The sequence below is a fragment of the Camelus ferus genome, chromosome 30, assembly GCF_009834535.1.
Source record: "Camelus ferus isolate YT-003-E chromosome 30, BCGSAC_Cfer_1.0, whole genome shotgun sequence".
NCBI lineage: Eukaryota > Metazoa > Chordata > Mammalia > Artiodactyla > Camelidae > Camelus > Camelus ferus.
The window spans coordinates 12877753-12905667 of NC_045725.1; the positions used below are offsets into that span (position 1 = coordinate 12877753).

At 49.1% G+C, this 27915-nt stretch overlaps 1 protein-coding gene across 9 annotated transcripts in view; it reads left to right on the forward strand.

The window, feature by feature from the left end:
- The window catches only part of SLC14A2 (solute carrier family 14 member 2), a 429946-nt gene extending 402558 nt beyond the window's left edge, over window positions 1-27388 (forward strand). For 4 of the 9 annotated variants that reach the window (XM_032470688.1, XM_032470687.1, XM_032470686.1 and 1 more), the window contains 10 exons: window positions 13858-13980; window positions 15152-15234; window positions 16307-16466; window positions 17145-17334; window positions 17689-17817; window positions 18684-18876; window positions 21361-21508; window positions 22131-22265; window positions 23358-23407; window positions 26326-27388. In XM_032470688.1, coding sequence (XP_032326579.1) covers window positions 13858-13980; window positions 15152-15234; window positions 16307-16466; window positions 17145-17334; window positions 17689-17817; window positions 18684-18876; window positions 21361-21508; window positions 22131-22265; window positions 23358-23407; window positions 26326-26526 — 1412 coding nt within the window. In that variant the 3' untranslated portion in view covers window positions 26527-27388. Of the gene's footprint in view, window positions 1-5171; window positions 5986-13857; window positions 13981-15151; window positions 15235-16306; window positions 16467-17144; window positions 17335-17688; window positions 17818-18683; window positions 18877-21360; window positions 21509-22130; window positions 22266-23357; window positions 23408-26325 lie in introns of those variants that run through there. The other 5 variants (XM_032470690.1, XM_032470694.1, XM_032470693.1 and 2 more) reach the window with 5 other exon arrangements.
- Window positions 27389-27915: the final 527 nt, after the last annotated feature.

Genomic DNA, 27915 nt, shown 5'->3' on the forward strand with positions numbered 1-27915 from the left:
TGAGAGATAGAACCAGAAACCCTATTCATTAATTATGGGCAAATTGCCTCAGGAAACCCACTCTTCTCGTTTATTTCTTTTTCCTGTTTTCTTGTGATTCAGTTAAATGTTCCTTTATCCTAATGTTTTTAAACAGATAAAAAGTTCCTTAATTTTAGATCTTTCTCATTTAACAACAAAGGCATTTTAAGGCTATTAATTTCCCTCTGAGTACAGCTTTAGCTGTGTACTATAGGTTTTAGAATAAAGTAGTCTACTTTTATCAGTTATAAATAGTTTGTAATCTTAGTTTTTATTTCTCTTTGATGCAAGGATTATTTAAGAATGTATTTCTTAATTTCCAGCACTTTGAATTTTTTGATATTTTTTAACTTTCTATATGTAGTTTTATTAGATTATGAGCAAAGAATATGGCCTGCCAATCCCTACTTTTACATTTTATGCAGTTTTCTTTGTAGCCAAGTATTTGATTGATTTTGGACATATAAAATGCGAATTTTTACTTGAGGGAAATACATATTAATGTATTAATTGCATTGTTCAATTCTTCTATGCACTGATTTACTTTTTGTCTATGGGATCTTAATTCTGAAGCAGGTTTATTAAAATTCAACTGTAATTGGACAGCTTTATCAAACTCTTTTTGCATTTTTGAAACATTTGTGTCATATATTTTAGCGGCTACGTTGTTTGGTGTCTATTGACTCTGTCATTGATTCTTCTTAAATTTATCTTTTACTACTACAAACTATCCATTTTTATATTCATTAGTGCCTTTAACCAAATTTCAACTCATCTGACCTTTATCATTTCCTATGAACTTTCTTCCTTTTAACTTCATTATTTTCTTTTAGCCATATTTCTTAAAAATAGTATATAGCAAGTTTTATATTTAATCTAATCTCAGTGTTTTTGTAATTTAAAGGGATAATTCAAACTCTTTATATTTAGTGTCACAATCAGTACACTGTTTTCTTTCTTCCATCTTACTTTATTTTTTACTATGTATTTTTCATCACGACTTTTGCTTTTTCACGTTCCTCATTTTGCAAGTTTGGCCATGTTGCTGTTGTTTTCTTTCTTCCTTTTGTTCATTAGGAAAGTCTACTATTTTTATTCATTCCACAGATGATTACCACCCTTCCCCAATCCTCATGGCCAAAAGTGCATTTCTCTATTATTATATAAAAACAAAAATGCCAAATCATTTCCCCTGACAAGATGCCCCATTTCTCCAGTGCTCCTTCCCTATCCTGACTATTAAAAGTCTTTATGCTTTCACTCTTCTTCTCAGAGCCCCCCCACCCCAGCCCTAACATATGTTTATGCCTCCAGTGTCTCCCATCTCTAGATTTCGCTGAAATTACTTATCATTTTTAATTTTTTTTTCTCTTGCAATATGCCTTTTGTTTTTGTAGGAATCCTTTCTTATCCCCTATATCACAGATCCCCTGTAAATCTAATATTGTCCGTTTGGAGTTTATTATTCACATTGCACATGTTACCTTCTGTCACTGTTTCCTCTATTCACCTTCCCCTGTTTTATGATCATTGTCCTAATTTATTTATTACTTGTTCAGAACCCTTTCTTGTTTTGCTCTAATAATATGTGAAGGAATACGGGTAACATGTTCTCTGACTCTTCATGTCCACAGAGATTTTTTACCCAGGAAGTAAATGGCATTTTGCCTGAGGGTGGGTCTCTGGGCTGCAGCCTTCCCCCTCAGTTGTCCATAGGTGTTATCCTGTCATTTTCTGGCTTCCAAGTGCTGCAAATGAGAAATCTTATGTCAATCTAATTCTTTCTCTTTTGTGAAAAACCTGTTATTTCTTTCTAGGAGATTGAAAGGTTTTCTTTTTATCTTTGGAGTTCAGGAATGTTATATAGTTTAGCCCAAATTTGTGTCTTTCCTCATCAATCCTGCCTTTCAGTCTGCAAACTCAAGTCTTTCTTCAGCTCAGCAACTATTCTTCCAACACTTGTTTGATTACTGATCTTCCTCCCTCTCTTCCTTTTTCTCTCACTGGAACCTCTGTTATCTATATGTTAGATCTCCCTAATCTCTGCCTCTAGTTGCTTATTTCCTTCACAATTTTTATTATGTGGGTTTTTGCTCTCTTTTGAGATATTTATTCCATGATTCAGATTCCAACAGTAATCTTTCTTTCCTTCAATTCAACAGATGAATTGAACTTTTTTTAACTCAGATTATGTTCTTAGTTTCAGAAAATCTTTGGGATCTGGAGCTGAAATTGAATCTCCACTTGTGTTTTTATTATTCTTTTGTGTTTGTCTGTTTCTTCCTGCTCCAGAAATCAGATGCAGCTTCTGGTAACTCATGGCCCCAAACTTTTCCCCATTCCCTTTATGCCACAAGTGATGGGCCCCTGCACTGGCTGACCAGGGATGCTTGAAAACATTCATGAGCCAAGCCCCTAGCAACCCAACCTTGTGGCCTGACCTCATTCACTCATTCATCCAGAAGACATTGTATGAGGAACTATTAATATGTTACTCAGGCCTCCGCTTCACAACAAACCAGGAAAGAATCAGACCAGTTCCTGCCTTCAAGGAATTCACTTCATGGAGATTTACCTGGCCAGGTGAGTAGTCTCACCTGGTGAAGATATGGATGTCACCACAGACAACCTGAGCCACATTAAGTTCACAGCACCAGTTTCGTGATTTTGAAACTATCTTTTCAGATTAGCTTTCTGTTCAGGAAAAGTATCAAGCGTGATTTTAAGAGTTTCAGGGAAATCTCTGTGCCTCTTCTCCTCTTGTCCTCTGTCTTGCCATTACCTGCTGCCCAAACATTCCCAGCCATCCCTTCAACTTAAAGCTTTGAATCTGTTAAAATGTAAACAATCCTGGGAAGGTAACACAGTAAGCATGATCAGTCATTTGCATCTTAGGTTGAAGGAGTCATTTCTGAGAAAATGTTGGATGAAAAAGAAAGGGAAAATACAAAGGAAAAAATGGCTAGCACTTTTTAGTCTCTTTGGCAAGGGAGAGCATGCTGAGACGGGGCCAGGCTGAGTGAATGCCTGGGGCCATGACTGTCTGCAGTACAAGGTAGCACATGTAGAAGAAGTCGATTTACTTGGCATTACTTCAGAGCAGAGGATAAGGACCACTAGGTGGGACTGACAAGCAAGCACATGTTCAATCAGTGGAGAGGGGTGCTTTTTGGCAATGGAAGTTGCCTGAGAAACGGTTGCCCTGTGAGACCCTGAGTTCAGGAGCAGGGGCTGGAGGCCTATTGGAGATGCTGGTTTTGGGTGGGAGTAGACCAGATGACCACTGCCACCACTCTCCTCCAATATCAAATTTCTATGAGTCTATGGCCCTGAGTTTCTACAGAGGAATAAGGAGGACGTATCACTAAGGCGGCAAAAAAGTAAGAACATGGAGATCAAAGGTACCAAAAATATACCATTGCTGCCTTTGTAGCTTTTCCTAGAGCTTGACCAGTTAGCCATTTGGTTGGTCAATCAAAATGTTCAACGTGGTTGCTTGTGTGGATGCAACTGAGGAGCCAGCATCCCTCAGCTGCGCCTTGTCATTGACCCTCTCCTCTTCATCATTCTTCCCTCTCCAGGGACTCTTCTTCTGGGCCACCCTCTAAGATCTGCCCAGCAAGAAACTTAACCTTCCTGGCCTATGTCAGTGGCTACATCAAACCTGTGTGCCCCAGTTTGCTTGTGCTTCCTGTATGAGTCTGTGCTTTGCTTCCTTGGGTCATAAACGTTACGAGGGCCTGGGGACAACTGGAATCTAAAGCCTATTGGGGGCTGGCATTTTCAGTGTGGGTATGATTTCCACTCAATAAACCAGTCTCATCTGGCAACTTTAGAGGCATTCACTTTTTATGTGAGATTTTTCTGCTTCTTGCCTTTCGGAGAAGATAGAAGAATCCACAGGGAGTACTTCTGTCCCTAGTGGAACTAGAATCCCAAGGCCCCAGGGAAGGAGGCAGGGGCATTGCTAGAAAAGTCCTTACTTCCTGTGAGCTGCTAACTAGGGGCTGCCCGCCCGTCCTACAGCTGCAGAACCTTCTGGAACAGAGTGAAGTAAAGGAGGTAAATCTCCAGGGAACTCCCAGCTCCGCTTTCACTTATTCCACAGGGACTTCAGCCTTTTCCCCTGGAAGAATCTGACCTCCCCAAGTTTGGCTCCTAGAGGCCCATACAGGCTCCTCCTGCTACAAAGCTGGACACACGGAGTTGAAGTCATGAGCGCTATGAAGAGGACCTGGTCCTGAAGTGAATTCTGATTGACCAAGGCCTCAAGGAGATACTCTGTTGGCATAAAGAGATCTCTTGGGGATCCGATCCCCCAGTACCTGAGCTGTGGCCTTCGGTAAGACCCACTGGGGATAAGATTCCACCTCTATCTTCTGCTTTCCAGGAGCATTCGACTGCCCCCACCCTAAGCCTTGAGTGACAGGCACCACACTTCTCAGCACCACGGCTCCATTTAGCTCATGGAACGTGTGTGAACTTCCTTGAATGGCTCCTCCCAGGTAATCACTTCCTGTCTTTTCAGATTGGTTACATGTTGTACGTGGGTAGCACCTCCCTGCTCCTTCCAGGGTGGCAGATGTTGAGGGGCTGGAGTGAACCCAGCCCAGGAAGTGCAGGAGCCTTCAGAGAGGCCAGAGCAAGAGGGCCAGAGACGGGCATCCAGAGCTGAGCCAAGAGGACCAGACAGCTGGGGGACAAGGGGAGTGTCAGCAGACAGCCATGGGCCCTGACATTGCAACACCAAAGGCAGTGCCCACCCTGGGTGCGGGGAGCTGCCCTCTAGTCAGTCCCCCGCCCCTCTCTGGAATGTGGGGCCTGCCAGGTCCTTCCCCTCCCCCACTCTGTTTGCTTTCCTTCTTCAGAAGGCCCTCCGTGATCAGGACCCCTCTTTGGCAATTCTGAAACACCTGGAACGGTGGGAAGGGGGCCTTTGACGTCAGTGGGGAGTTTGTCTGCTCAAGTGTAGCTAATTTCCTCAGGGTGAGGTTCTGTTTCTGAACCTGTAGCCATCTCACACCCTGTCACTGAGCAGGGGGTACAGAAGGGCAGGGGGTCGGGGTACAGGGTTGATACTTGACCCATCACACTCACAGAGCCAAACAAAGCATGTTTGGATTACACCTCTTCCCAGACTCCAGCCCACTGGACCACCTGGCCTCACGGGACTTGGGAGGGCAGATTCTCTAATATATAGAGCTCGGAGTCCTTTCTGGACCTGGGGTTAGGTTATGTCTTTCTTGCTCTGAGAGGGCCCCCAGGCCCCAGGCAGCCAAAGGCAGAAAGAGGAAAGATCTGAAAATTTCTACCAAACCAGAAAGACAGCACCTAGGGTTGGGCTGTGCAGACACATCCACCGAGAGGCTGATGGCAATACTGTCCGCAGCCTGTGCCTGCCTGTGTGGGGACTTAAAGGAGTTTATTGAGGTTACAGGGCCAATTGGACCTCTGAGACAACACTCAGTTAAGGGCTTTAAAGGCAAATACTGGAGCAAGAGTTCTAAGGAGAAGAGGAACTGGGAGGCGATGCCTGAGAAAGGACAGGGAAGCCGCTGCCAGGCAGTCCAGGCTCTGCCCCATTAAAGGACACCTGCCTGATCAAACCAGGCCGGGGAAACCATGTAGCCAAAGCGAGTCTTCCCCAGGGAGTCTAGGAAGGCCAGAGAGTGAGTGATCTGCAGGACTCGCATTCATCCGCCTCACCCTCTTCCTCCATGGTACCCTTCCCCAACTGGAAGCCGGGCACCAGGCAGAGGGTTAGGAGATGCAGGGGAAGTTTACAGAAAGCCAGCAAGAGGGTGAGCTGGAGGGCTACGGGAAGTGAAGGGGTTCGGGTTTAGGGAGAAGTCCAGCGCCTGAGCTGAGGAGCAGAGACGCCACCCAATTGGAAAGAAGCTTCTTCCCCAAATCCCGGTGGTCTAGAGTCCTCCAGCCCTGTGCAGGAAACCTGAAGGAGCTCAGGTAAGAGGTCCTGGGGGAGAGAAATGAATCAGGTAGGTTCCCCTGGCCACAGGACCAGCTGGCTTCTTCAAGGAAGAGAAAAGAGAAAGGCCGGTCTTTTTTTTGTTCCTTTTTTCTGGTGAGTTGCCAAAAGGCAGTCCTAGGGTAGAAGACCTTATTAAGAACTCTAGAGAGAGTTCAGATCCCAGAAGCTTCAGGCTGGAAGAGCTCTTAAACAGTTATAGCTCAAACCCCTTACTTTTTAGATGAGGAAATCCCAGCTTGTCCAGGGACCCATCCAGGTGATAACTGAGCCTGGACAAAAGCCCAGGTGTCCTAACTCACAACCCTGAGCCCTTCCTGCTCACCTGGTGATGGATCTAGGTTAACCCATCAGCCCTCAAACCCCCTGACTACTTACTGCCCACTGGGTGAGCAAAATTATTCACCGTCCTTTCTACTACTCTGTAACCCACAGTTCTGACATCACTGTGGTTCCCAGGGCAGCCCCGTGTTGAGCTGAACTGTGGGGTGCTAATGAGGTAGATTTGAAAACCTTCTTCCCAGGAGCCCTTACCTGCTGCTTCCAGGGTGGAGGTGCCTGGCCCAGGCACCTCGGCCTCTCTCCCAGGTCCTGAACCCCTTCCACAGACATGCCAATAGAATTAGACCATCCTGACCTCCCAGCTTAGCAGCCTGGCTCCTCGGTGGCCCTCTTACACAGCCATTTGGATTACTTTAGGCATGTTCTGTGTGGCTACAGAGAGTGGATGTTTCTGGAAGACAGATAGCCATGCCCTAAGGGACCACATGCCGAGATACTGAAGTTATCTCATCAGAGGGTGGGCAGTCCTGTAAGGTATGTGACTTCCTCCAAAGCTGGCACCAAAGGGTATGATGCGCCTGAAGTTAGGCTGTCCTGTGAGGCTTGGAAATGTCCATGGCCAGCCCTCTGCTGCTATCGGCAGCCTGGCTTTTGTGTACCCCTCCCCTCAAACTCCTGTAGCACCCACATCCTCTTTTAATGTTGGAGGGGAAAGGCCAGTTTAGTCTCAGGTGCCAGCTCTGGCTGACTGGCGTTGGTCGTCTGGAGCTCTGTGTTAGGGAGGATTCTGGGGCTGTGCTGAAATGCACTGGGAAGGAGCGCTGTGATCAATTAGCTGTGTTTGCCATGGATGATGTGAAGGAGGGGCGGCGGGGAGGAGGACGTGGGGAAAGGGAGGACGGAAACGTTGCCACAAGAGAAGAAGCTGGTGTGCAAAGACCCAGAGCTCCCCTGGCCTTTCATTGGATGTTACAAATGCAGTGGTGCACAAGTGGGCTCTTTTTTTGTCGTTACTACTCCTTTTAGGATATGGAGTAATTTGTAATTTCTTGAATAAAAAAGTCACAAGTCCATTGATATAATTTGCAAAGGCTCCAATTGTTTGTAAAACACCTACATTTCGGGAGTAAAGAATCAAAACCAGGAGGTCAAAACCCAGCCCTACAGCAAACTAGCTGTGTGACCTCCTTCTCTCTGGGCTTCAGGTTCTTTCTACTGATGCCAAGACCCAAAGGTCACTTGGTTATCCATGACTGATCATTCAGTGGATTGGAAAGCATTTACTGAGTACTTTGCATGTGCATTATGACTATTAGTCTAAAACTCTTCCATGGCCCGAACTCCAAAAGATGGGGTCTAGAGTGCCTTCTGCAAAGAATGGAATGATCCATATGGCCAAATAGCCCAGGAGGGCTTCACGGAGGAAGTAGAACACAAACCAGACTTTGAAGAGTGGATAGAAATTGGGCAAGAAGAGGAGCAGAGGACCAGCCAGGGTGCGTGTTGGGAGGGAAGGGATGGGCTGGACGATGAAATCAGCCATGTTGCAGAACATCTGGGAAGCCTGGCTGGGGAGCTGGAGCATCATTATGCTCTTGGCGGTTGGGAGCCACATCGATTGCTGAGCGAGAGAGTGATGGGATGAGGTGGCTGAAGCACAGAATGGGCTGAAAGGGGAGAGACCAAGGTCGGGGGGGCGGACAGTGTAGACATGCAATTCTGACGTGTGGGCTGGTATGAACAGGGGAAGGAGACTGAAGCTCATTCTGGAGGAGTATCAGTCAGGCGTTCCCACAGCTACAGACGGGGTGCTCTGACCTCTGCGCCCTCTTTAACCTCATTCATGAGGTTATCATAAGACATCATGATATTGAATGAGGCACCAACTCATTTATGCTTATTAACGTCTTCATGGAATGAGCCAAAGACACCAAAAACAGAACAAGGCAAAACTAGGCCAGTCTATCAGCCAACGAATGAGCTGCGTGGGGAAGATGTGAAAGAATGTAAAGCATTTCCTATGAGGGCGAAGTCTCCCTTACCTTGGAATTACAATGACGCATATCCCACCTTCTTAAAAACTAACACACTGGCTAATTAAGAAGTTGAGCCTTCCAAATAATTTATCGCCAAGTGTTCCCATGGACCTGGTCTCCATCCTTATCCATTTCTCTCACAACCCACCTTCCAGTCGAGATATATCAGGAAGGCTCAGGAAGACTTCGGGGTTTATCTTGAATCCCCCAAAGGGGAAGGCGCCACAGTTTAAAGAGAAATGGGCTCTAGAGAACCTAATTGGACCATTCCATTCAAAAGCAGAGTTGAATTAATAGACAAAAATAAATCCCTAGGAGGAAGCAAGGTTTGGGGAAATAAATCTTAAACCAGAAGCCAAGAGACAGAAGAGACAATGTACTGTGCAGGCCAATAGCCGTGAGGTCTCCAGTAAGTTCCTCCATTACTCTAAGCCTTTGTTTCCCATCTGTGCGGAAGGGGTACCCCACAGGGGCCCTGGATGAGAGCACTGGACTGGATAACCTCAAATGCCTTTCCCAGTTCTAACATTCAATGCCTCTGGTAGTTTACAGAATGATCTTTGAAAATGTCAACTAAACACAACTTCACAAAAAAAGATACAACCCCATTTACCACCCACAGGTATCTCATACACATACACACACACACACACACACACACACACACAGAGTAGCCTTTAAAATTACAGATCAGAGTGCAAAGCTCAGCTTCCACATGGGAAAACATATGTCCAAACTGTGACCCAAGTGTGATCCTGTAAAACTGGTTGCAGAAAAAAGTCAAATTATAAACGAGTTTCACTTTGCAAAAGTCATGCCGGCATAGTAGCTAGGAAATTGCCTTGTGATTGGGGGTGTGTCCATGACAGTAGGTGGAGGAATAAGAAACCCAAGAATCTGGGGAGCGATGATAAATGGTAGGTTCCAGACCATCTATATGTTGGACGTTGCTAGTGAGAGATGGACAGGATTGGTTCACCTCCGGGAGACAGTAGTCTGTTCAAAACCTGAGAAAGACAGCTTGGAGAAAGTGTGCAGGTACAGACTTGTTTGAGTACAGGTTGATTTTCAGTAAGATAAACCAGATCTTTTTTTTTCTTCTGAAAGATGCTGTGTAGGGGTTTGGTTTGTTCTTTTCCCCCTCAAAGAAATTGGAATAAGCTTGAAAGTTGTATTTGACAGGTGGGCTCTCCTGTAAAATCTTTCCTACCCCTGATATTTGAACGGTTGGCATCTTCTGCGCATCAGCAGTCAGCAGAGGCGTGGGTACCACAGGACACTACTCTCCAGAAAGAAAGAGTTTCTGAACAAACCGTTAATGGCTCACACCTGCTCTTTCCTTCTCTGAGTCAGTGGGAGGAACGCATTGCTGGACTCCAGCCTGTTAAAACACGGGGTTAGTGGCAATCCTCCAGGGCAGGGACCGTGCCCCAGAAATGGTCCTGAACGGCCCTGGTGGGAAGCTACATGCACTGGGGCACTTAAAAGACTTGTCAGAGGGGAGAGCCGCAGGGCGTCCGCCAGGTGGGCATGCCGAGGAGTCACTCAGCCACTGAGGTTTCCCTGCAGGTTATCCAGGACAGGGCTTCCCGCCCACGTGCCACAGCCCACAGGTGGCTGAGCCGAGACAGCACATCCCTTGACCCTCAAAGCAGATAGGTGGGGCCCGGTGCGGCCCAAGTCCCCAGCCCAAGCCCTAAACAGCATCACCTGTTTGCTGCCCTGGGCCACGCAGGACTGCTTTTCATGTGGGCCATGATGTTAGGGAGGAAAAAAAAGTTGGAAAGAACCCCCAAAAGTGAGTTATTGTTAAAAAAAAAAAAACTTATCCTTGGGCTATAGAACACCCATCCCCCAACTGCCCCTGGCTCCAAGCAGCTTTGGGCTTTGTGACCACCCGGTGTAATCTCTTGGTAACTGAAAGAAATCACACCAAGCAAGATCTCTGTCTTCAATTCTGTTTCCTTCTCTCATTAACTGGGTTCTTCCAGTTCCTCTTGAGGGATTTCTGGGTTTCTGAGTGGTTGGTCATAAATGGCTAATTATTTCATCACCATCTATAAACATCCTTTCTTCTATCCAAGTGTACATCCTTGGATATATACTGGATATACACACATATACATATATATGATACACACTGGCATATATACTGTAAATAATCAGTTCTTGTCCTGCAACTTCCAAAACCCTACACAGCTCAGCTATTACCATTGTGAACATTTGTATGGCTCTCCCTTTTATTTCAATATTTAACATCTACCATGAGATATAATATTTTTAAAAACAGTTCATACCCTGAAGCATCCAATGCTTGCTCGTGATATCACACAGAAGTTAAAACGTGCAGTGTAATAATCCCTCATTAGCATATTCAGCGAAGACTTCTGAGTGCCTGCAATGCACTAGGCTCACGCTAGGTGCTGGGGCTGCCAAGGCAAATTGCTACAACCCGGGCGGTCAAGGATCCCACCATCCTGTGAAGGTGACAGACAAGAACACAAGGCAGGAGTGGGTGCGTTAGGGGCACAATGCCATGCCTGCCCTGACATGAGGACCCACTCTGCCCGGAGCACCAGCTGTCCCAGGGATGTGGCCTCCCTAACGAGGTACCTGATGTGATCACTGCAAAATTGTTCTCCCCAGCATTTTGCAAACATTATTCTCATCTTCGTAACAATATGAGAAAGAAATAGCAGGTTCATTTTGAAATATCTGTCTCACCCTATAGGGTCGGGTTTGCAAGGTCAGCCCTATGGGGTCTGTATATTTCCTTCTGAGCAGCCGGCTTGCAGTGGAAACTGTCAGTGAAATTACATGACTTGCAAAATGCCGGGCAGGAATGAGCGATGCTGGTTCCCAGCCAGTGTTACCCGTGTTTCCTTTTTCCCCACCGCACCAATGGAACATTTATTTCTAGAACATTTGATAGATGTGTTCATGCTATTCTTGAAATTGCCTTTATCCACTAAGAAAGTCCTAAAATCTGTCCCCATAGTCATAGTAAGTTGCTGTCACCTTAGCCTCAGGAAATGTGTCACTTTCTCTCCAATCTTTCTCATGGCCTCTCTTCCCACCTGTCAGTCTCAACTCTTGGCTGGCACATCTAGAGGGGCTGCTGCCCTCCCTGGGTGGTCTGCAGCCCCCTATACTCCGGTACTACCCACGGGAGACCCAGAAGCAACATTATGCCAGACCACATTTGGGGCCACGTCTCCAACTCACCCCAAATAATCGTACAAAAAATGTTTTCAAGGGAAAGGAAGATATTTTTCGCTTTTGTTTTTGTGGCTTGGACATCAACTCTAGGAAAACACAGTAATCTGCCCCCCCCCTTTCCTGGGCTCTGAGCAGGCAGCAGAATCTAAGTGCTGAGGGTGAGGGGCCAGAGCAGGAACAGGGAGCCAGTCCCCCTGCAGCCATCTGGGGAGCAGCAAACTGGGAGTCAGGAGACCCAGGTGCAACCCCTGAGTGTGCGGTGACTAATAACCTACGTGACTTGGGGTGGGGTGGGGAAGAGGGGGTGCTGGTTTCTCTGGACACGCGAGGCACACTGATCTTGAAGATCCATGCCATTCTGAGTCTATGATGCTAACTAAGGTCAAACTATTGCTCTGTGCAGAGGGTGGCTGGGGTGGCTGACACTTGGTACTTGAGGACCAAGAAGCAATGAGGTGCCCTTCCTCTGGCAGATGCGCACTGCAGAATGGCGCTTGGGGACCATGCCTTGCTTTGTCAGATGATGCAATGATAGTCCCTCGGTCCTCATCCTCCTGCACAGAACCTACCTGCAGGTGTCTGAGGGCAAGCTGGCATTCCACGTGTCTCTGAAATTCAGGGTCAAGGGAGTTTCTCCAGCCTCTGGAATTATGGTTCCATGCCAACCCATGGTCAGGATGCTGAAACAGAAACTTCTTTCCCCTCTCAAGTCTTGAGAGAAGGGACATGGTCCCATATTCTATCTTTCAACCTGAGAGTACAAGCAGAAACCATTTTCTGCTCGGACACATCCCACATCCTGCCTGGTTGTTGGTCCTGCTATATTCTCAGCTTTGCTAAAGTCCTTTCTACATGAGCAGTGTGATCTAGGCCAGTTCTTTCAGACTTTAATGTGCACTCAAGTCAGCCGGGGATCTTAATTAAAAAAAAAAAAACTTATTCCAATTTGGTCGGTCTGGGATGAGACCTGAGAGACTGCATTTCTAACAAGCTCCCTTTGACGTCGGTGAAGCTAGTCCAGAAACCAGACTCTGAACAGCAAAGATGCAGAGAGAAGGACTGAGGGCCGAGAGTCACACAGCTCCCGTTTGTAGGGTATTTCAGAAATCACCTGAGCCTCAATTTTCCGTCTTTTGGAGATAACACTGCCCGAGTGAGTTAACTTACAAAGTGTGCAAAAGTAACAGCAGTGTGAAAGTTCTCCACTCTTTCCGGTAGCCACTCGATCGTCTAACTCTAAGATTACGTGGGAGCCCTAAGCAGAAAGCGTCGAAACTACCTACCTCAGGGAACAGCCAATACTCTGATTAGTCAGCATGGGGTGGCCGTAGGGCATTGGGGGGGGGGGGTTGTCCTAACAAGACATCAGGTGATCTGATGAGATCTGTCGATACTCAGACCCTGCTTCGAGAACCCTGCCCCAGTAGTAAGCTGCTCTACTCTCTGCATGGGCAGAAATTAAAGACAAGGTACAGCAGAGGGTTTCTTGTAGCAGATCACAGCTTTGGGCCTCTTACCTCCCCACAGACTGGTACTTTTCAAACCAACATGCACAGAAATCACCTGGGGACCTCTGTTGAATTACAGAGTCTGATTCCACCAGTCTGGGTGGAACCTGAGATTCTGCATTTCTAACAGGGTCTAAGATGAGGCTGATGCTGCTGGTCCGGGGACCAGACTTTGAGTAGCAACAACCCACATGAGAGGCTCTCAGCCCAAACTGCACGTCGGGGCCGTCTTTTAAACACCATAGGCTTTTGAAATTCTCATGTTAAAAATTGGCCTAGGGTAAGGGTCAGGCATTCTTCTAAGCACCCAGGTGATTCTAATGCGCAGGTAGCCTTGAGGAACCCCCCCCCAACCCTGCCCCCCAGACACACACACACACACTCCCTGCCGCAGACAGAAGCCAGGGCACCGCTGAAGAACCGGACGGGCGGTGGGCTCGATTCCGCCATCCGGTCCGGTCCGGTCCGGTCCGTTCCAATCCGAGGCGGGTGAAGGGGGCTTTAGAGCAGTGCGTTGCTGGGGAAATAAGACAGACTGGCCCGTCGGCCTCTGAACTCTGATGGTTGTGTGTGGTGTGGCTTCTGTGCGGAAAGGAAGCTGAGGTTTCTCGGGAGGGATGGGAGGAGGGGTGGGAGGAGGGCTGGGGAGGAGGGGCGTTCTCCGCAGACTGAGGCCCTCGCTACTGCCGCTCAGACCGCACTGCCCCTTCCGCTCTGCGCGCGGTTTCCCCCTCTCCCTGCTTGCCTCTCGGGGTGGGGTGGACCAGGGTGGGACCCTGACCTGTCTCGTTTTGCCCCTGGCTAGGCGGCGCTGGGGGGCAGCCACCCACGACGAGCCCAAAGGCCGATGAGGGCTCAGAGGCCGTGCTCCCCAAGCCCAGGAACGTGTTCCACATCGAGTGGTCTTCCATTCGGAGGAGGAGCAAAGGTGTGCGCTTCCTCCCCCTGGCTCGGGGTCCTCGATCTGCTCACCTCTAAAATGGGGACGTTGGCAGCACCTACGTCACAGGGTGGCGGGGAGAGCCACGTGGAGAGGGCACTGAGATATGTCAAGGGCCGCTTTAGGAGGAGGCACCTGAGGCAGAAGCAGCGGGTCTGTCGGGGTATCACACACACTGGCCTCAGAGTCCAGGGGAATCCTCCTTGCTTCCTGCTCTTCATTTCAAAGCTTCCTTAATTTGTTTCCCCTGCATAGTGTCACCTACCAACCAGACTGTCATTTGCAGTCCCTGCTCCTTCCACAGTGGGAGCACAGCGCCTTCGATGCATCTCTTCTGGTGTTTAGGGGCGCTGAAATCTCATGAAAACAGACTGAAAGGCCAATTGTCTGAAGACAGTGGGTGTTCAGAGCCCAGCCTGCCATTCTCACACTTGACCACAAGAGGGAACCAGAGCATCAACACCGACACTTCCAAGGGCTTGCTTTCATGATGCATAAAACCCTGCTGAAATTGGTCATCTTTAAAAATAAATTCTCGTAATAGTGAAAAATATGTTCAGAGCCACTACTTAATAAGAATCCCCTTATATTACAAGGACATACTAAAATTTTTTTCAGGTAACATGGATATCACTTGTCTTAAATATCTAAAATGCCGAAACATACATCTTAAAAAGACCGAAGCAGCTGTCATCCAGCCGGGAAGAGTCGTAGTGGAATTCATACACGGACCTTGCACGTTTCAGGCAGTTTCATACTTTATGAGCTATAACACCTACCAACTGTCCGTGTCATGTGGGAGAAAGAACCCTGGGTGCAGGGCTCACGGCAGCTCAGTGTTTCCTTATCTAAAAAACACAGGGATTGAATAAAATCAGAGCCTCTTAACTAAAAGTCAGTCAAATCTCTGAACTCCCTAAATTCCTATAAAATATCCTGTTTACATGAGGATGTGCATTTTTTTTTTCCCCAAAGAGTGAGCCCAAATGGGTGTGTGCGGGAGCAGAGGTGGGAGCCTTCCTGCTGCAGGCGCGAGGGCTGGGGCATCCTCAGGTGGGGTGGGAAGTACTGAATTCCAACTCCAGCCCCGTGGGAAGTTTGCTGCTAAGGTGTCAGGGCAGAGGTCCTAACAAATGATGTTCTTTCCTTCCAACTCCAGTGTTTGGGAAAGGCGAACATCAGGAGAGACACACCAAAGACTCTTCTCTATCTCAATACCGGAAGCCCACAGTTGAGTTGCTGGTGAGTGAGGAGTGGCTCGAATCACAGGCAGTGCCCCACATCACAGAGCCGCCCTCGGCAGAGGAGCGAGCTGAGGTCCCGGAAAAACATCCTCTGATTTAGACAAACTTAATTCTTGAGCTGGTATTTCCAGAAGCATAATTATGTGGGATAGAGATGTCTGTTTTTCAGTTTACTTTAAAAAGTTTCATATTTATTTTGCTTGAATTGTTTCGTATCCATCTTCTTCTGAATCCAGCATTCAAGTATTTAGGAAACAAGCTGGTGCCCATTTTCCCAATTTTCAAAACAGAATCTTTGTGTGTTTAATGTTATGGACAGTTAAATTTTAAAGACTAGACATGCTGGGTTAGGGGGTATATTTTCTCCTGGAAAGAGTGTGGTATAAAAAAAAGAAAGTGTGGTATAGTAGAAGTAATATTTTTTTAAAGAATCTTTAAGTCTGTGGTTAAGTCTAAATTCTGTCATTTGACCTTGGTCTTGACCTCGCCAACCATGCCTGAGACCAAATCCACAGGATGAAGATAAAGATATTGTCTTGTTATACTACAGTCTTGGGGGATTGGTTCCAGGACCCCCATGGGTACCAAAATCTTCGGATGCTCAAGTCCGTTACATAAAATGGTGCAGTATTTGCATATAAACTATGCGCATCCTCTGGTATACATTGTCATCTCTAGATCACTTACAGTACCTAATACAATGTAAATTCTGTGTAAATAGTTGCAAATACAATGTAAATGCTATGTAAAAATTTGCCAGTGTGTGGCAAATTCAACTTTCGGTTTTTGGAACTTGCTGGAAATTTCTTTTCCTAATATTGTTAACCCCGCAGTTGGTGGAATCCATGGGTGATACAGACGGTCACCTGTACAAGGTTGTCGCCCATATTAAATGAGGTGACATGGCAAACAAAAGATATTTTAGTCTACAGAAACAGAGATGGTTAAATAGCAATGTCACTAAATCCCAAATGAAAATCCTGACTTGCCCTGAGTCAACACAAAGTCATTCTTTAATGTGAGCAGCTCAGAGTGTGGGACCTCCTTGCCCATCTCTTGCCCCTGGACAGGATATGGACACCATGGAGGAGAGCTCGGAGATAAAGGTGGAAACAGGCGTCTCCAAGACTTCCTGGATTCGGAGTTCCCTGGCCGCCAGTGGGAAGAGGATCCGCAAAGCCCTCGGGTACATAACGGGAGAGATGAAGGAGTGCGGAGAGGGACTTAAAGGTAAAGGGTGAGAGCAGCCCCTGCCCCTACTCCTAAAAAGGTCCCCTCCAGTCGTCCCCCAGGAAACACCCTGCACGGCTCCCTGCAGACTTGACCGAGTCCTGGTTCTGTGGTCTTGCGGATAAGATAGGAGTTTTGCTCTCATGACAGACATAAGTCTCTTGGGATGTAAATGATGATACATGTAGGTGTCCGAGCTCTGTTTCTGAGCATGCCAGTTGTGCTCTCTCAAATAGCCCCTCAGAGTGTTGCATTTTAGGTCTGGGATTCTAGAGCCAGCATTCTAGATAAATGCCCACCCTAGAGATGGCTCACAGAGCGCTGCATCTGCTCTTCCAATAGACTCCTGTTAGCAACCTCCGAGCTCAGGCCATGGGTTTGACGCCCACTGTGCCCAGAGAGTTTTCTTTCTGCATCTGTCTTCTTGAAAATTCACACCACCTGCACGGGGGCACAGGCAGCGCTGGGTCCCCACTGCGTCGCAGACAACCTGAAGACCACAACCAGCTCGCGATGGGTCCTCCCGGGTTCTTGGTTACCCTCCTCTGTGGCAGATGACAGCAGGGGGCTGAACCCAAGTTGGATGCCCGGCTTCCCTGGCCCCCCACCAGCCCGCTGGGGCCTCTGGGAGCCCACACACCTGAGCCTTAACTGACGCCCGGCTCGGGTCCATTTCAGACAAATCCCCAGTGTTCCAGTTCCTCGACTGGGTCCTCCGGGGCATGTCCCAGGTGATGTTCGTGAACAACCCCCTCAGCGGCGTCCTCATCGTCCTCGGCCTCTTCATCCAGAACCCCTGGTGGGCCATCGCGGGCTGCCTGGGCACCGTGATGTCCACCCTGGCAGCCCTCATCCTGAGTCAGGACAGGTGAGCCCCGGGAAACCCAGGGTCTGGGTGCCAGGCCAGAGGTCCTCCCTGAGGGGACCACTTGCCAACCACCCATCCCCTCACTGCTTGGCTCCCTGCTCAGAAACCCCTAGAAATAAGGTCATTCATGACTCAAAACAACCATTCCCTGCTTATGTTTAACAACTAGTCTCAGAGAATGTGAGGGGTCACTGTCTCTCCTCCCCGTGCCCAGCGGGGCTAGGCTGGAAGGTGTGTAGTCAGGTCTCAGCTGAGAGAAATCTGAGTCAGAAGGAAAACCAGGGAGGAAGCGCCCCCTCCATTAGGCCATGGGGAGCCCTCCCCTCACCAGCCTCCCCCCCCCGACCTCCCCAGATCTGCCATCGCAGCCGGACTTCACGGCTACAATGGGGTCCTGGTGGGGCTGCTGATGGCCGTGTTCTCGGACAAAGGCGACTATTACTGGTGGCTTCTGCTCCCCGTCATCCTTATGTCCATGACTTGGTAAGTGTGCTTCTGAGGCTGTCAGTGCAGTGCGAGGGCTGCCAAAATTTTGCCCCCAACTCCATGACCATGATCATGCCATTTTTAAAGCAGCATTTCCGTAGTTTGCACGGCAGAAACAGCAGCTGGAAAGAATGACTCACACTATTCAGCGATGGCACGTGCTAGGTGACCTGTGTCCAGTGTCTCACTACCTGCCACCCTTTACTCTCTGCCCTGTGCCAGAGCCCAGGACAAGGAGGGAGCCCCACAGAGGCTGAGAGCCACAGCACAGGGGCCTGTCCGTTTCAGGAAATCTCATTCTTCCTGCTTCCCTGCCGCCCCCACCCCGCCCCACCCCCTACATTGTGTTTCCCTGTCCTGGGGCCCCCTGACCAGACCTAGACAACCTCCCAGTGTCAACTGAAGGCCCAGCCCCGAAGAGAGGCCTCGGTGTGCCAGACCCCAGCTACCCCTCACCTGCAGATCGCAGGGCACCCAGCCAGGAGAGCGCTTCGCGTCTCAACAAACGTTTGTTGAATGAATGAATGTGATTCCCTCCCCATCAGTCACTCCCCCAACCTGTCTCCTCTCCTCATGCCCAAGGAGGTGCGCTCCACGACCCTTCAGGGGAGTTCTGTGGCTCCCTGCCTCAGGACTTCCCCCAAAAAGCCCTTCTTCTGAGGCTGAGTCTGGACACCAGCCCAGGTGCCGTGTGGGGCAAAGGGAGGAGACCCGGGGAATGGCTGCTCAGGGCAGTCAGGCTGGGAGAGGATGCCAGCAGGTGGCTTTTCCCTGGGAAGGCTCCAGGAGCCCCCCAGTCTGCTCAGCCTAGCATCAGGGCTGGGGGCACTTCTCAAACAGTATCTCCCGTGCTTCTCCATCAGCCCCATCCTCTCCAGTGCCCTGGGCACCATCTTCAGCAAGTGGGACCTCCCAGTCTTCACGCTGCCCTTCAACATCGCCGTGACCCTGTACCTGGCGGCCACAGGCCACTACAACCTCTTCTTCCCCACGACACTGCTGCAGCCCATCTCCTCCGTGCCCAACATCACCTGGTCGGAGGTCCAGGTGCCCTTGGTAGGTATCGCGGACGGCAGAAAAGTACCATCTGTCCAAACTCGATGCCAAAGCAGCATTTATGTGCTGTGCACATCAGAAACATCCACGAGTGTTACCTGTCACCAGCTATGCGGGCCGAGGCACTCTGCAGACACTCCCTCTCCAGCCACCAGCTGCTTCTTTTCTGTTTCCGAGAGCTAAAAGGGCCATTTCTGGCCCCACCCTGTGCACAAAGAAGCTAAGGCCAGGTGAAGAGCCTGCCTGAGGTCGCCCTGATTAGTGAGGGTCAAAGTCAAGACCAGAGCTCCAGCCTTCTGACTTCCAGACTGGGGTTCTATGATTCTTTTTTTTATTTAAGTCTTTGTGATGCTTTATTCCAGTTTCAGTCAAACCTGTGCTGTGTATTGTTTTTCACTCAATGTCCTTGAATCACTGAGGACGCGCGCATCACACTGCCACCTGCTGGCTGCAGGAGTCTCTGCTCCAGCTCCAGAGCGGACTGTGTCAGCTCTCCGGGGCATGCCCGCCCTTGCCAGCGCAGGTGTCCCTCTGTTAAGAAATATCTATATAACAGAGCTCTTAACATTTTTTGTAAGTATTCTGTATAGTCTGGACGTCTACCAAGAGAAGTAAGAAACTACACCAACGCGTTAAATCAGCACGGAGCACGTGCCCTTCAGCCTTCTTACCTAACACATGGGCTTGTAGAAGGCACTTTGTCTCGGAAGTAATGGTGCCAAGTTTCTCTGAGCAGGTCAAGCAGACAACAGCGTGGCGTGGTGGAAAGAGCCCTGTATTTGCCCAAGACACGTTATTTAGGAAGAGACATACTCGCCTCAGCCCCATCCTTGTCTATCCACGTGTGTGTGCGTGAGGACCTTCAGGATCCAGAGGTGACAGAAGGAACCATGTTGGCAGTTCAGACCCTCAGATTTCCCTTTCTTGATAGTAACCCAATCAATATCTTTTGAAGTCAAAATTGCTCTAATGGGCAAGTATATGTATATACGGAGATGACCTCTCTATGAATATAGAAGAAGCAAATTTCAGATATTTTGCAATCTCCATACCACGCTCTCAATTGAAAAGATACTAGGAATTTTGTAGAAATGAAAACAAAAATTAGAGAATGCTGTACGAGTGCTTCAGAACCCCCAGATTTCCAGGAAAGACAAATTCAGTTTTTGGCGGTTATTCTTTAAGTAACTTTCTGGCCAATTGAATGGATTATGATAATGATGAATATGTTTTGTCTTTTTGACAATTATAATTAGAGCCTTGAGTTTTGGGGAAACAAGTGTCAAATGTAGGAGAGAGTCTAAAGGCCCAACAATTCTGAGTCCCCACAAGTTCCTCTGCTCTCGTGGCCACAGGGGAGCCCCCAGAGGGTGCGTCTGTCTGGCTAGGTAGCAGACAGCCCAGCGCCACTGCGTCTGCACAAAGCCTCTCCCTGTCCTGCCCTCCCCCACGTGGTGATTCCGCAGCCCCCGTCCTGTTCTCCGTCCTGGGATAACAGGAGCCTGAGCCCAGAGGGTTAGCCCACTGGACCACCCTGCGGTCCTGCAGCATCCTCCTGTCTCTGCACACTCTCCTGTGGTGTGAGGGCCCTCGAGCCACAGGGTCTCCTCCCCTGCCACCCCAGGAGGCCGAGTCCTCAGATGATGTGGGCTGAGGGAGGAACTACCTCATCATGAAATATACACAAAGGGCGAGAGGAACCCCACTGCATCCCAGCACAACCCAGAGCCCCTCCCAGAGCCTTTCCTACCTCACAGGCCTCACGGGCCAACCTCCCGAAACACAGGACCTAGTCCCAGTCGCTTGGGAAGCCTGCATGCCCGGGATCCTTTCCCCAAACCCCAGAGCGCGTGTGCAAGTGACCCCATGGCGTGCGACCTACCCTCCCCGAGACCACTGAGGGCTGACGCTTCAGGGGCACCTGTCAGCCACCACGTGGCGGGTTTATCAGTCAAGCCCGCAGGCGCCATGATAACAACTGTCCAGGGGCTCGTCCGCGGACGCTGGTCCGACTGCTCACCCAGACACCTGGGCCAGCGTGACCACAGCCCAGACATGTTGTTCTTGGAAACACAGAGGACCATTTTCCATCTAGTAGCTGGCCTTCCAGTCACGTTTTTAGCTTAAAAAAAAAATGGTTGCAGGAGAGTTTTTCAACCCTAACTGCAATCACACATCTATTAACTTTTCTAATGACCAACACCCTCATTTGAAGTGTTCAGTTTCTCTTCGCTGGGAGTGAGTGACTTACTCTCATGTTTCTAAGTAAAAGAAACAGCATTTTAACCCCTTACTGTTCTCAGAACTCAGGACTAAAACAATAAAGTGTGTGATCCTTTTAGAGGTAACCTATTTGAAAATAACTTGGAAACCTGTTGCAAAACGTCAGTGCGGCTGGAGGGTTTGGCCCCAGATCTTTCCCAGCCACGGATCAAGTTCTCTCTTTTGCCCCCATAATCGCTCGTGTTCTTGTTGGACCTACAGCTTTTGAGAGCCATCCCTGTTGGGGTCGGCCAAGTGTACGGCTGCGACAACCCATGGACTGGAGGCATCTTCCTCATAGCTTTGTTCGTATCGTCACCTCTTATTTGCTTGCACGCCGCGATCGGATCCACCATGGGCATGTTAGCAGGTTAGTGCCACTATTAATTAACAGGATTTATTAATGGACCCTTTAATAATGGGCTGTCAGGGTGTTGTGTCTGGGGCCAGCTCCAAAAAAAATGGTGACGTGTCTTCAGTGCCCTACCTGCTTATTCCTGTAAACTTTTCCTCCTTCCAGGAACCATGTTGTTCCATTTTGGATGCCAGAGCCCCCCTGCATCCCTGAGCAAAAGCTGCCCTCTGGAGAGGCTTTGGTGTTAGTCATTTACACTTCAGTATAAATTTAAAGCCGGGGACGGGTTCCTTCCAGGCAGGTTTATATGTTAAGTCTTATCTCTAATCATGATAAGAAGCATATAGTCTCTGTAAGAGGGGGAGGTCCTCCAGTTTGGGCAGGAAAGGGACCTCTCTGGACCTGCAACTTCAGATATTAGATCATTACTCAAAAGGGTATCTTACCTGTCAGTGCTCAGCCACCGATATTTATGTGCCTCTAAGGCCATTTGTTTCCTGTAGTTGTTGTTTCCCTGAATAAAGTCAGAAGTCCTTTCTGTAAATACTTTGGGCTTTGTAACTGGTCTGGGCTCTGGGGACTGGGTGGGCTCGGGGCCGGCAGCCCCGCACTGCACTCAGCCTGTCTTCTCCCCCAGCTCTCACTCTGGCGACGCCCTTCGACTCCATCTACTTCGGCCTGTGTGGCTTCAACAGCACGCTGGCCTGCATCGCCATAGGGGGCATGTTCTACGTCATCACCTGGCAGACCCACGTCCTCGCCGTTGCCTGCGGTGGGTACCACCGGCGGGGCTCCCTTTCCACCTCAATGATGCCCGTGTCTGTCCTCGCAGAAAAACCACCCTGCGAAAACTCTGCTGCTCCCCCAAGGACAGAAGGGAGGATTTGTTTGCTGGATAAAAGAGTTTTTATTTAAAATTAAGTGATTCATATATTAAAGAGAATTTTCACCAGGCACAAAAAGTGTTCAGCCACATGAAGACAGGCTTTTTAGATGGAGGTGGTCTGGCTGTTGCCCGTGGGCTGTGCCCTGCGAATGCTACCTTCCTGGCCAGTGATTGGAGCTTACTGACAGAGCAGCTCTTACGCAGATTAATCTTTCTGTGTGGAACTGGGTGACTTACATCATGTCAATCTCAAGCACCCAAACACTGCCTGTATGGTAATACTTCAAATCGTTCTCGGAAAAATGTTGCAGAACGTGGCCAGGATCACTACCAGCGAGCACTCAGTAACTGTCTGATACAGGTTTGCTGGTGTTAACGTCCAAGAGATAACGGGGATGCTTTTCGTTGAGAAGTCAAGGGCTGGGAAGCAAAGCCCATTGCTCCGGCCCGTTTTCACAGAACCGCACCTGTCACCAGTGCTTGGCACTTCCCAGGGGCCAGCCTGGGGGGGCCCTCCCCACCCAGAGCCTAGAAGACAAGGCAGCGGGTCTGTCTGGTCCTCCCCAGGCTTACAGAATGCTGCTCCTCCCTGGAAACCCACAGTATGTTAATAACTTGTGATGAAATATTCCAGCGGGGAGTTCTGGGATTCACTTAAGCCTTGGCTGCACAGTCAAATGTTCATTTATGCTTTATGCTGCTAAATGTCCCTTTGCTAGAATGCAAGGTGGTGGGACCCAGGAGAACCGTAACAGCTAAATCCTGGCCTTTTTTAACAAGGTTCGTCTGGTGTCTCAGTTGGGCCAGCATGTGTGTGGAATTTAACACTTCTCAAACCTGCCAAGCAATGGAAACACAACTCAGTTTTTTTTTTCAATCTGAGAGAGAACATTTGGGGCATAAAAGGTATGGGGGAGACTATACAGACTAAGCTGGAGGCACCATTGGTCACCTGACTATCTCTCGGTTCTCTTCCAGCACTGTTTGCAGCCTACCTGGGCACCGCGCTGGCTAACGGGCTATCCGTGGTGAGTCATCTGGGCTGGGCACATGCCGCGCACTCACGGCTCCCCCAAACCCCTCCCCCAGGAAGCCCTTCCCGATTCATCCCTCTTGTCTCAAATCGCACTTCCTGCCTCAGCACCCACGAGACGGAAGGAGCCGGGCCTCAAAAGTGTGAACATCAACACTGGTCAGTCTTGTCATCCGTGGGCCGGTAGGGCCCTGGCAGAAGGCCAGTTTGAGGGGCATTAGCTTGTCAATCAAACTCCTTGCTTGTAAATTTACAATAACCAAACTTCTCTACAACTAGTTTTAAATCTTCACTATTCGTATCTTCACTATGTTTCTAGGTTGTCTGCCCAACTAGCTTGTGGGCCAGTGTATATCTTTGTTCGTCCCAAAGCCACAGCCATGGAGAGGGGTCATGTGGGGAGGCGTCAGGGATGACAGGGAGCCAGGCCCCAGAGAAGCTGGGGCTGATGGCTGTGGGCATGCGCAGCTTTGTCCGAGAACCCTGCTTTGTCTGTGCCCCATGGAGGTGGTGCATGAGGTCAGGGGGAGCCGCACGGCCGGCCCCAGCCCCCCCACATACACGGGAGGGGCCCCAGCCCCAGCCCCAGCCCCGAGCACTCAGGGCTTAGACTGTAGGCAGTACCTCCCCCTCCATAAGGATGCAAGGCACAGCTCACATAGGTGACCAGGAAAAGTCCCGATGGTCCTGCAGGTGAGGGTGGAGATGGTCACTCCACTAACACCTGTTTAAATCCCTCCCTCGCCCTCAGTGAAATTGGCTGGTTTGGACATAGCACAGGAAGGGATTTTTTTAAGCAATAGAATCGGCCTTCACTGATGCCATCCTGTGTCCCCTGATGGACTAAGTCCCTCCTCTGGGCTCTGTCAATTTTGTGGGCACGTCTGCTACAATGCTTGACAAGAAACACTGTAGCAAGTCCAGTCCCCATCACTCCTCTTCCACCTTTAGCCAATGTGCTCCTTGTCTTGATCCCTAGTACCTATTACAGCACTCAGCATACAGTAGGTGCTCAAGAAACGTGGGATGAACGAAGCTCTAAGGGAGTGAGCCCCTCCCCATATATTAGAGCTGGGGCCAAACAGCCCATCATCAGACACACTGATGGAGGAGTCTGTCTCTGAGGCCCCTGTGCTCCAGGCTTTCCCATCTCTTCCTGCATCCACCCTTTCACCCACTTGTCCATCCCATAAATACGTGTCATGTGCTTTCCTTGGACAAGGCACCAGAAAGATGAAAACAGGAGGCTTTGACTCCTGACCAGAGGTATTTACAGGGTGACTGTCCCTCCCCTCTGTGTGCAGAGAAGTTACAGGTTATACCACCCAGTCCAGACATTTCTCAAAACAAAATCAAGTTTACTTTCTGGGTCCTTACAATGTTTAAGACACTGAGCTGACCTCTCGGGGATTAAAAAAAAATTGCAGGCTCTTAATTCACTCTGAAGGAATGAATCTTCAGTCTCCTTGAGGAATGGGGCATAAAAATGTTGAATGACATTTATGGGACTGTTCAAGCCTCCACAGAAGAGGTCACCTGGGAGCCACGTGGTTTTGCTTTCTAATTGGTACCCGCACATGCAGCCCCGTGCCTTCAGCAGCGCTGCTGTCTGACGGTGATGACAACAGACCGAGGACCATGTGCTGAGCGCTTAGTACGCACTAGGCGCCAACTCTCTGAGTAGATGTCCTTGTCCCTGTTTTACTAACGAGGAAATAGATTTCAGAAAGATGTAATGGCTACAACAAAGTGACCAGAGCTGAGATTCGGATCTAGGTTCTGTGGAACCCCCAGCCCACATCCTTGCCATTGTAGGACTTGAAAGGGTTGCTTCCCAAAACACGCTGCGCAGCCTAAGCAGGGCTTTAGAAAGACTCACTGAGTGGGATTCATCAGTCATGGGTGTTCCTTAAGGTGACAGTTCCGGTACCAGGCTGTCACCATTCCTACTTAAGTCCCATTCAACAGGGCCTTCTTTGAAAACACAGCACGACTACCATGGTTACACCAGTGGTATTAACTGAGATTCTGGCTGCTTATGATAAAAGGATGTTTGGAGGAGAAGGGGCATTGCTTCATAGTTTAATCTGTAGGCTCTTTGCTAACCATTCAGGCTATCTCAAAGGAAGAGTGGGGAGGGATATTAAAAAGCCTGTGGGCATCTTAAGGAATAAGAAACTGGTAAGCATCTTGAGGAAGGGTGTTGGGGATGGGCAAGCCCTTGAGAGAAGAGATAGCTGCTCTATTTCAGCCCCCGGGGACTGAGATGTGACATCCAGCTCTCTCTAGACGTCTGCTCTGTTTCCGTGTCTCTCTGTGATGGGTTTCTTCCGCTGCACAAAGGCCCCCAGATATCCACCCGGCACTGCCTGGCTCTCCAATTTTAGATCAAGAGCCTCTGGGCGTAGTCCCTGTGCCTCTTCATTCAAATTCTCAAGAGAGGGATTCTATCCCCAGGCCGCCTGCCTCTGGGAAGCTGCATTTGAGTCAGGTGCCTGTCTCGAGTCCAGTCAGACGTGGCCAGAGAGCAAAAGGTCTTGAAGTAAACCATGGCTGCTGAATCCGTTCCTTCACCAGGGGCTAAGGGAGCAGGTGGGGAATGGCTCTGATTCCTAGAGTGGGAGGAATAGCCCGGCTAGACAGCCAAGACAGAGTATGTCTCCACATAAAGGCAGATTATAATAGGATTCCAGTGGCTGCGTTTTGAAGAATCTGTGTTCACCCGTTACCGTGCAGGCAGACACCACCGGCACGATTTGATTCATACTGGTCACGTGTTAAGTGTTTATTCCGCTCAGCGCCCGCAAGGCTTCCCCTCCTCCACCCGGGGCTGTAGGTGATGGCTGAGGGCTGGTGGGACAGGCACAGGCATCCGAGTAACCACGGCTTCTCTTGTGGCCCCCTCCCCCGCAGTTCGGATTACCTCCCTGCACCTGGCCCTTCTGCCTCTCCGCCCTCACCTTCCTGCTCCTGACAACCAACAACCCCGCCATCTACAGGCTCCCGCTCAGCAAAGTCACCTACCCGGAGGCCAACCGCATCTACTACCTGTCCCAGGAGAAAAACAGAAGAGCCTCGACCATCACGAAGTACCAGGCCTACGATATCTCTTAAGCTGCCCTTTCTGAAACATGTCACCGTAAGTTCAGCCCTCGGCAGGCTGTCCAGGCCCCCGGGCTGAAGGCCGCTGCAACTCTGCTGTCTGTCCTGTGATTCTGCCCCAAGCAAGCCTGCCGGCAAGTTATTCCCAAAAACGGGGGAATCTGCATGCCATCACCACTCAGGAACCTCTCTGTTCCAAGGTGCACAACACTTAGCAAAGATAGGATTCGTTTAGAGTTTATACCCATAGCTCACTGCACACCAGCTCCCTTCGAAGGGAGTTTTCCCTCTTTTGCAAAGTAAGCCACATCCCTGAAGAGAACTCACCAGAAGGGGACGGAGATTGGTGACGTGATCAGCCAACTCAGTCATTTAATACAGTGTCAGGAAATGAGCCTAGAAGGCAAAAGGGCCGTTTGCCCCCCGCTCTGCCCCTAATGAACTCCTACCACTTGGGTGAATCCATCCCCCGCTCTCAGCCTCGACTACTTAGTGGTTTCAAAACAGGGAGGGACCTTTCAGTCCCCTCCACCTCAGATGTGTTGATTCTTCCTTCTCCTGTAAACTGATGATATTAGCATAACTAACAAATAACTACCTTGAGCTAAAAATGGAAGGACTACCTAGAGAAGAGGTCAGACAACTTCAATGTTCGATGGAGATTCAGCCTTGAGTCATGAGAAGATGTTTTCCAGGCTTGGGGTTGGAAACTTAAATTCACGGGAAATGCCAACGTGCCTTCCTTTACATGACAGGTATTTCTGGAAGTGTCATCAGATGAAAACTGATCTTTTTCAACATTCAAATCATATTTTAAACGTGTTTCTCTTATAATATTCATAAGCCTACTCTCATTAAACAGCTAAGCTTGCAAGTCGGTGTCAGGGTTTTCTTAAAATGGGGCTCACCTACGTTTGTCCACACAGTGTCCACTTCAGGGGTTTTCCACCATCAAGCCTGTTTGAAAAGAGATGAGATTGGGGTAAAAGGTATCCGAAGAGGGTCTGAGTGGCTTACAAAGGGAATTATACAGAAATTACCTTGGTCCTTGTTTTCTGTTTGAGTTGACGTCCAGGTTGTTAAAACCCATGTCACTTTTTCGGGGATAGTCTTTTAGTCCTGGACCCAAAAATGGCTAATCTAGCCCCTCTTGAATGGCCAGCAACTCTTGTTCTTTAGTTGCTCTGGTTATAACAGTGAGCTCCAGAATATATGTATGTATATGCAAGACTGGGACACTGTGCTGTACACCACAGATTGACACATTGTAACTGACAGTACTTCAGTGAAAACAAAAAACAAACAAAAAAAACCAGCGAGCTCCTAAAACACAAGACCCCTTTGAGGGGAGCCGCGTGGCTCAGCCTTCCCACCCCTCCCCCAGGGGACACGGATGAACCC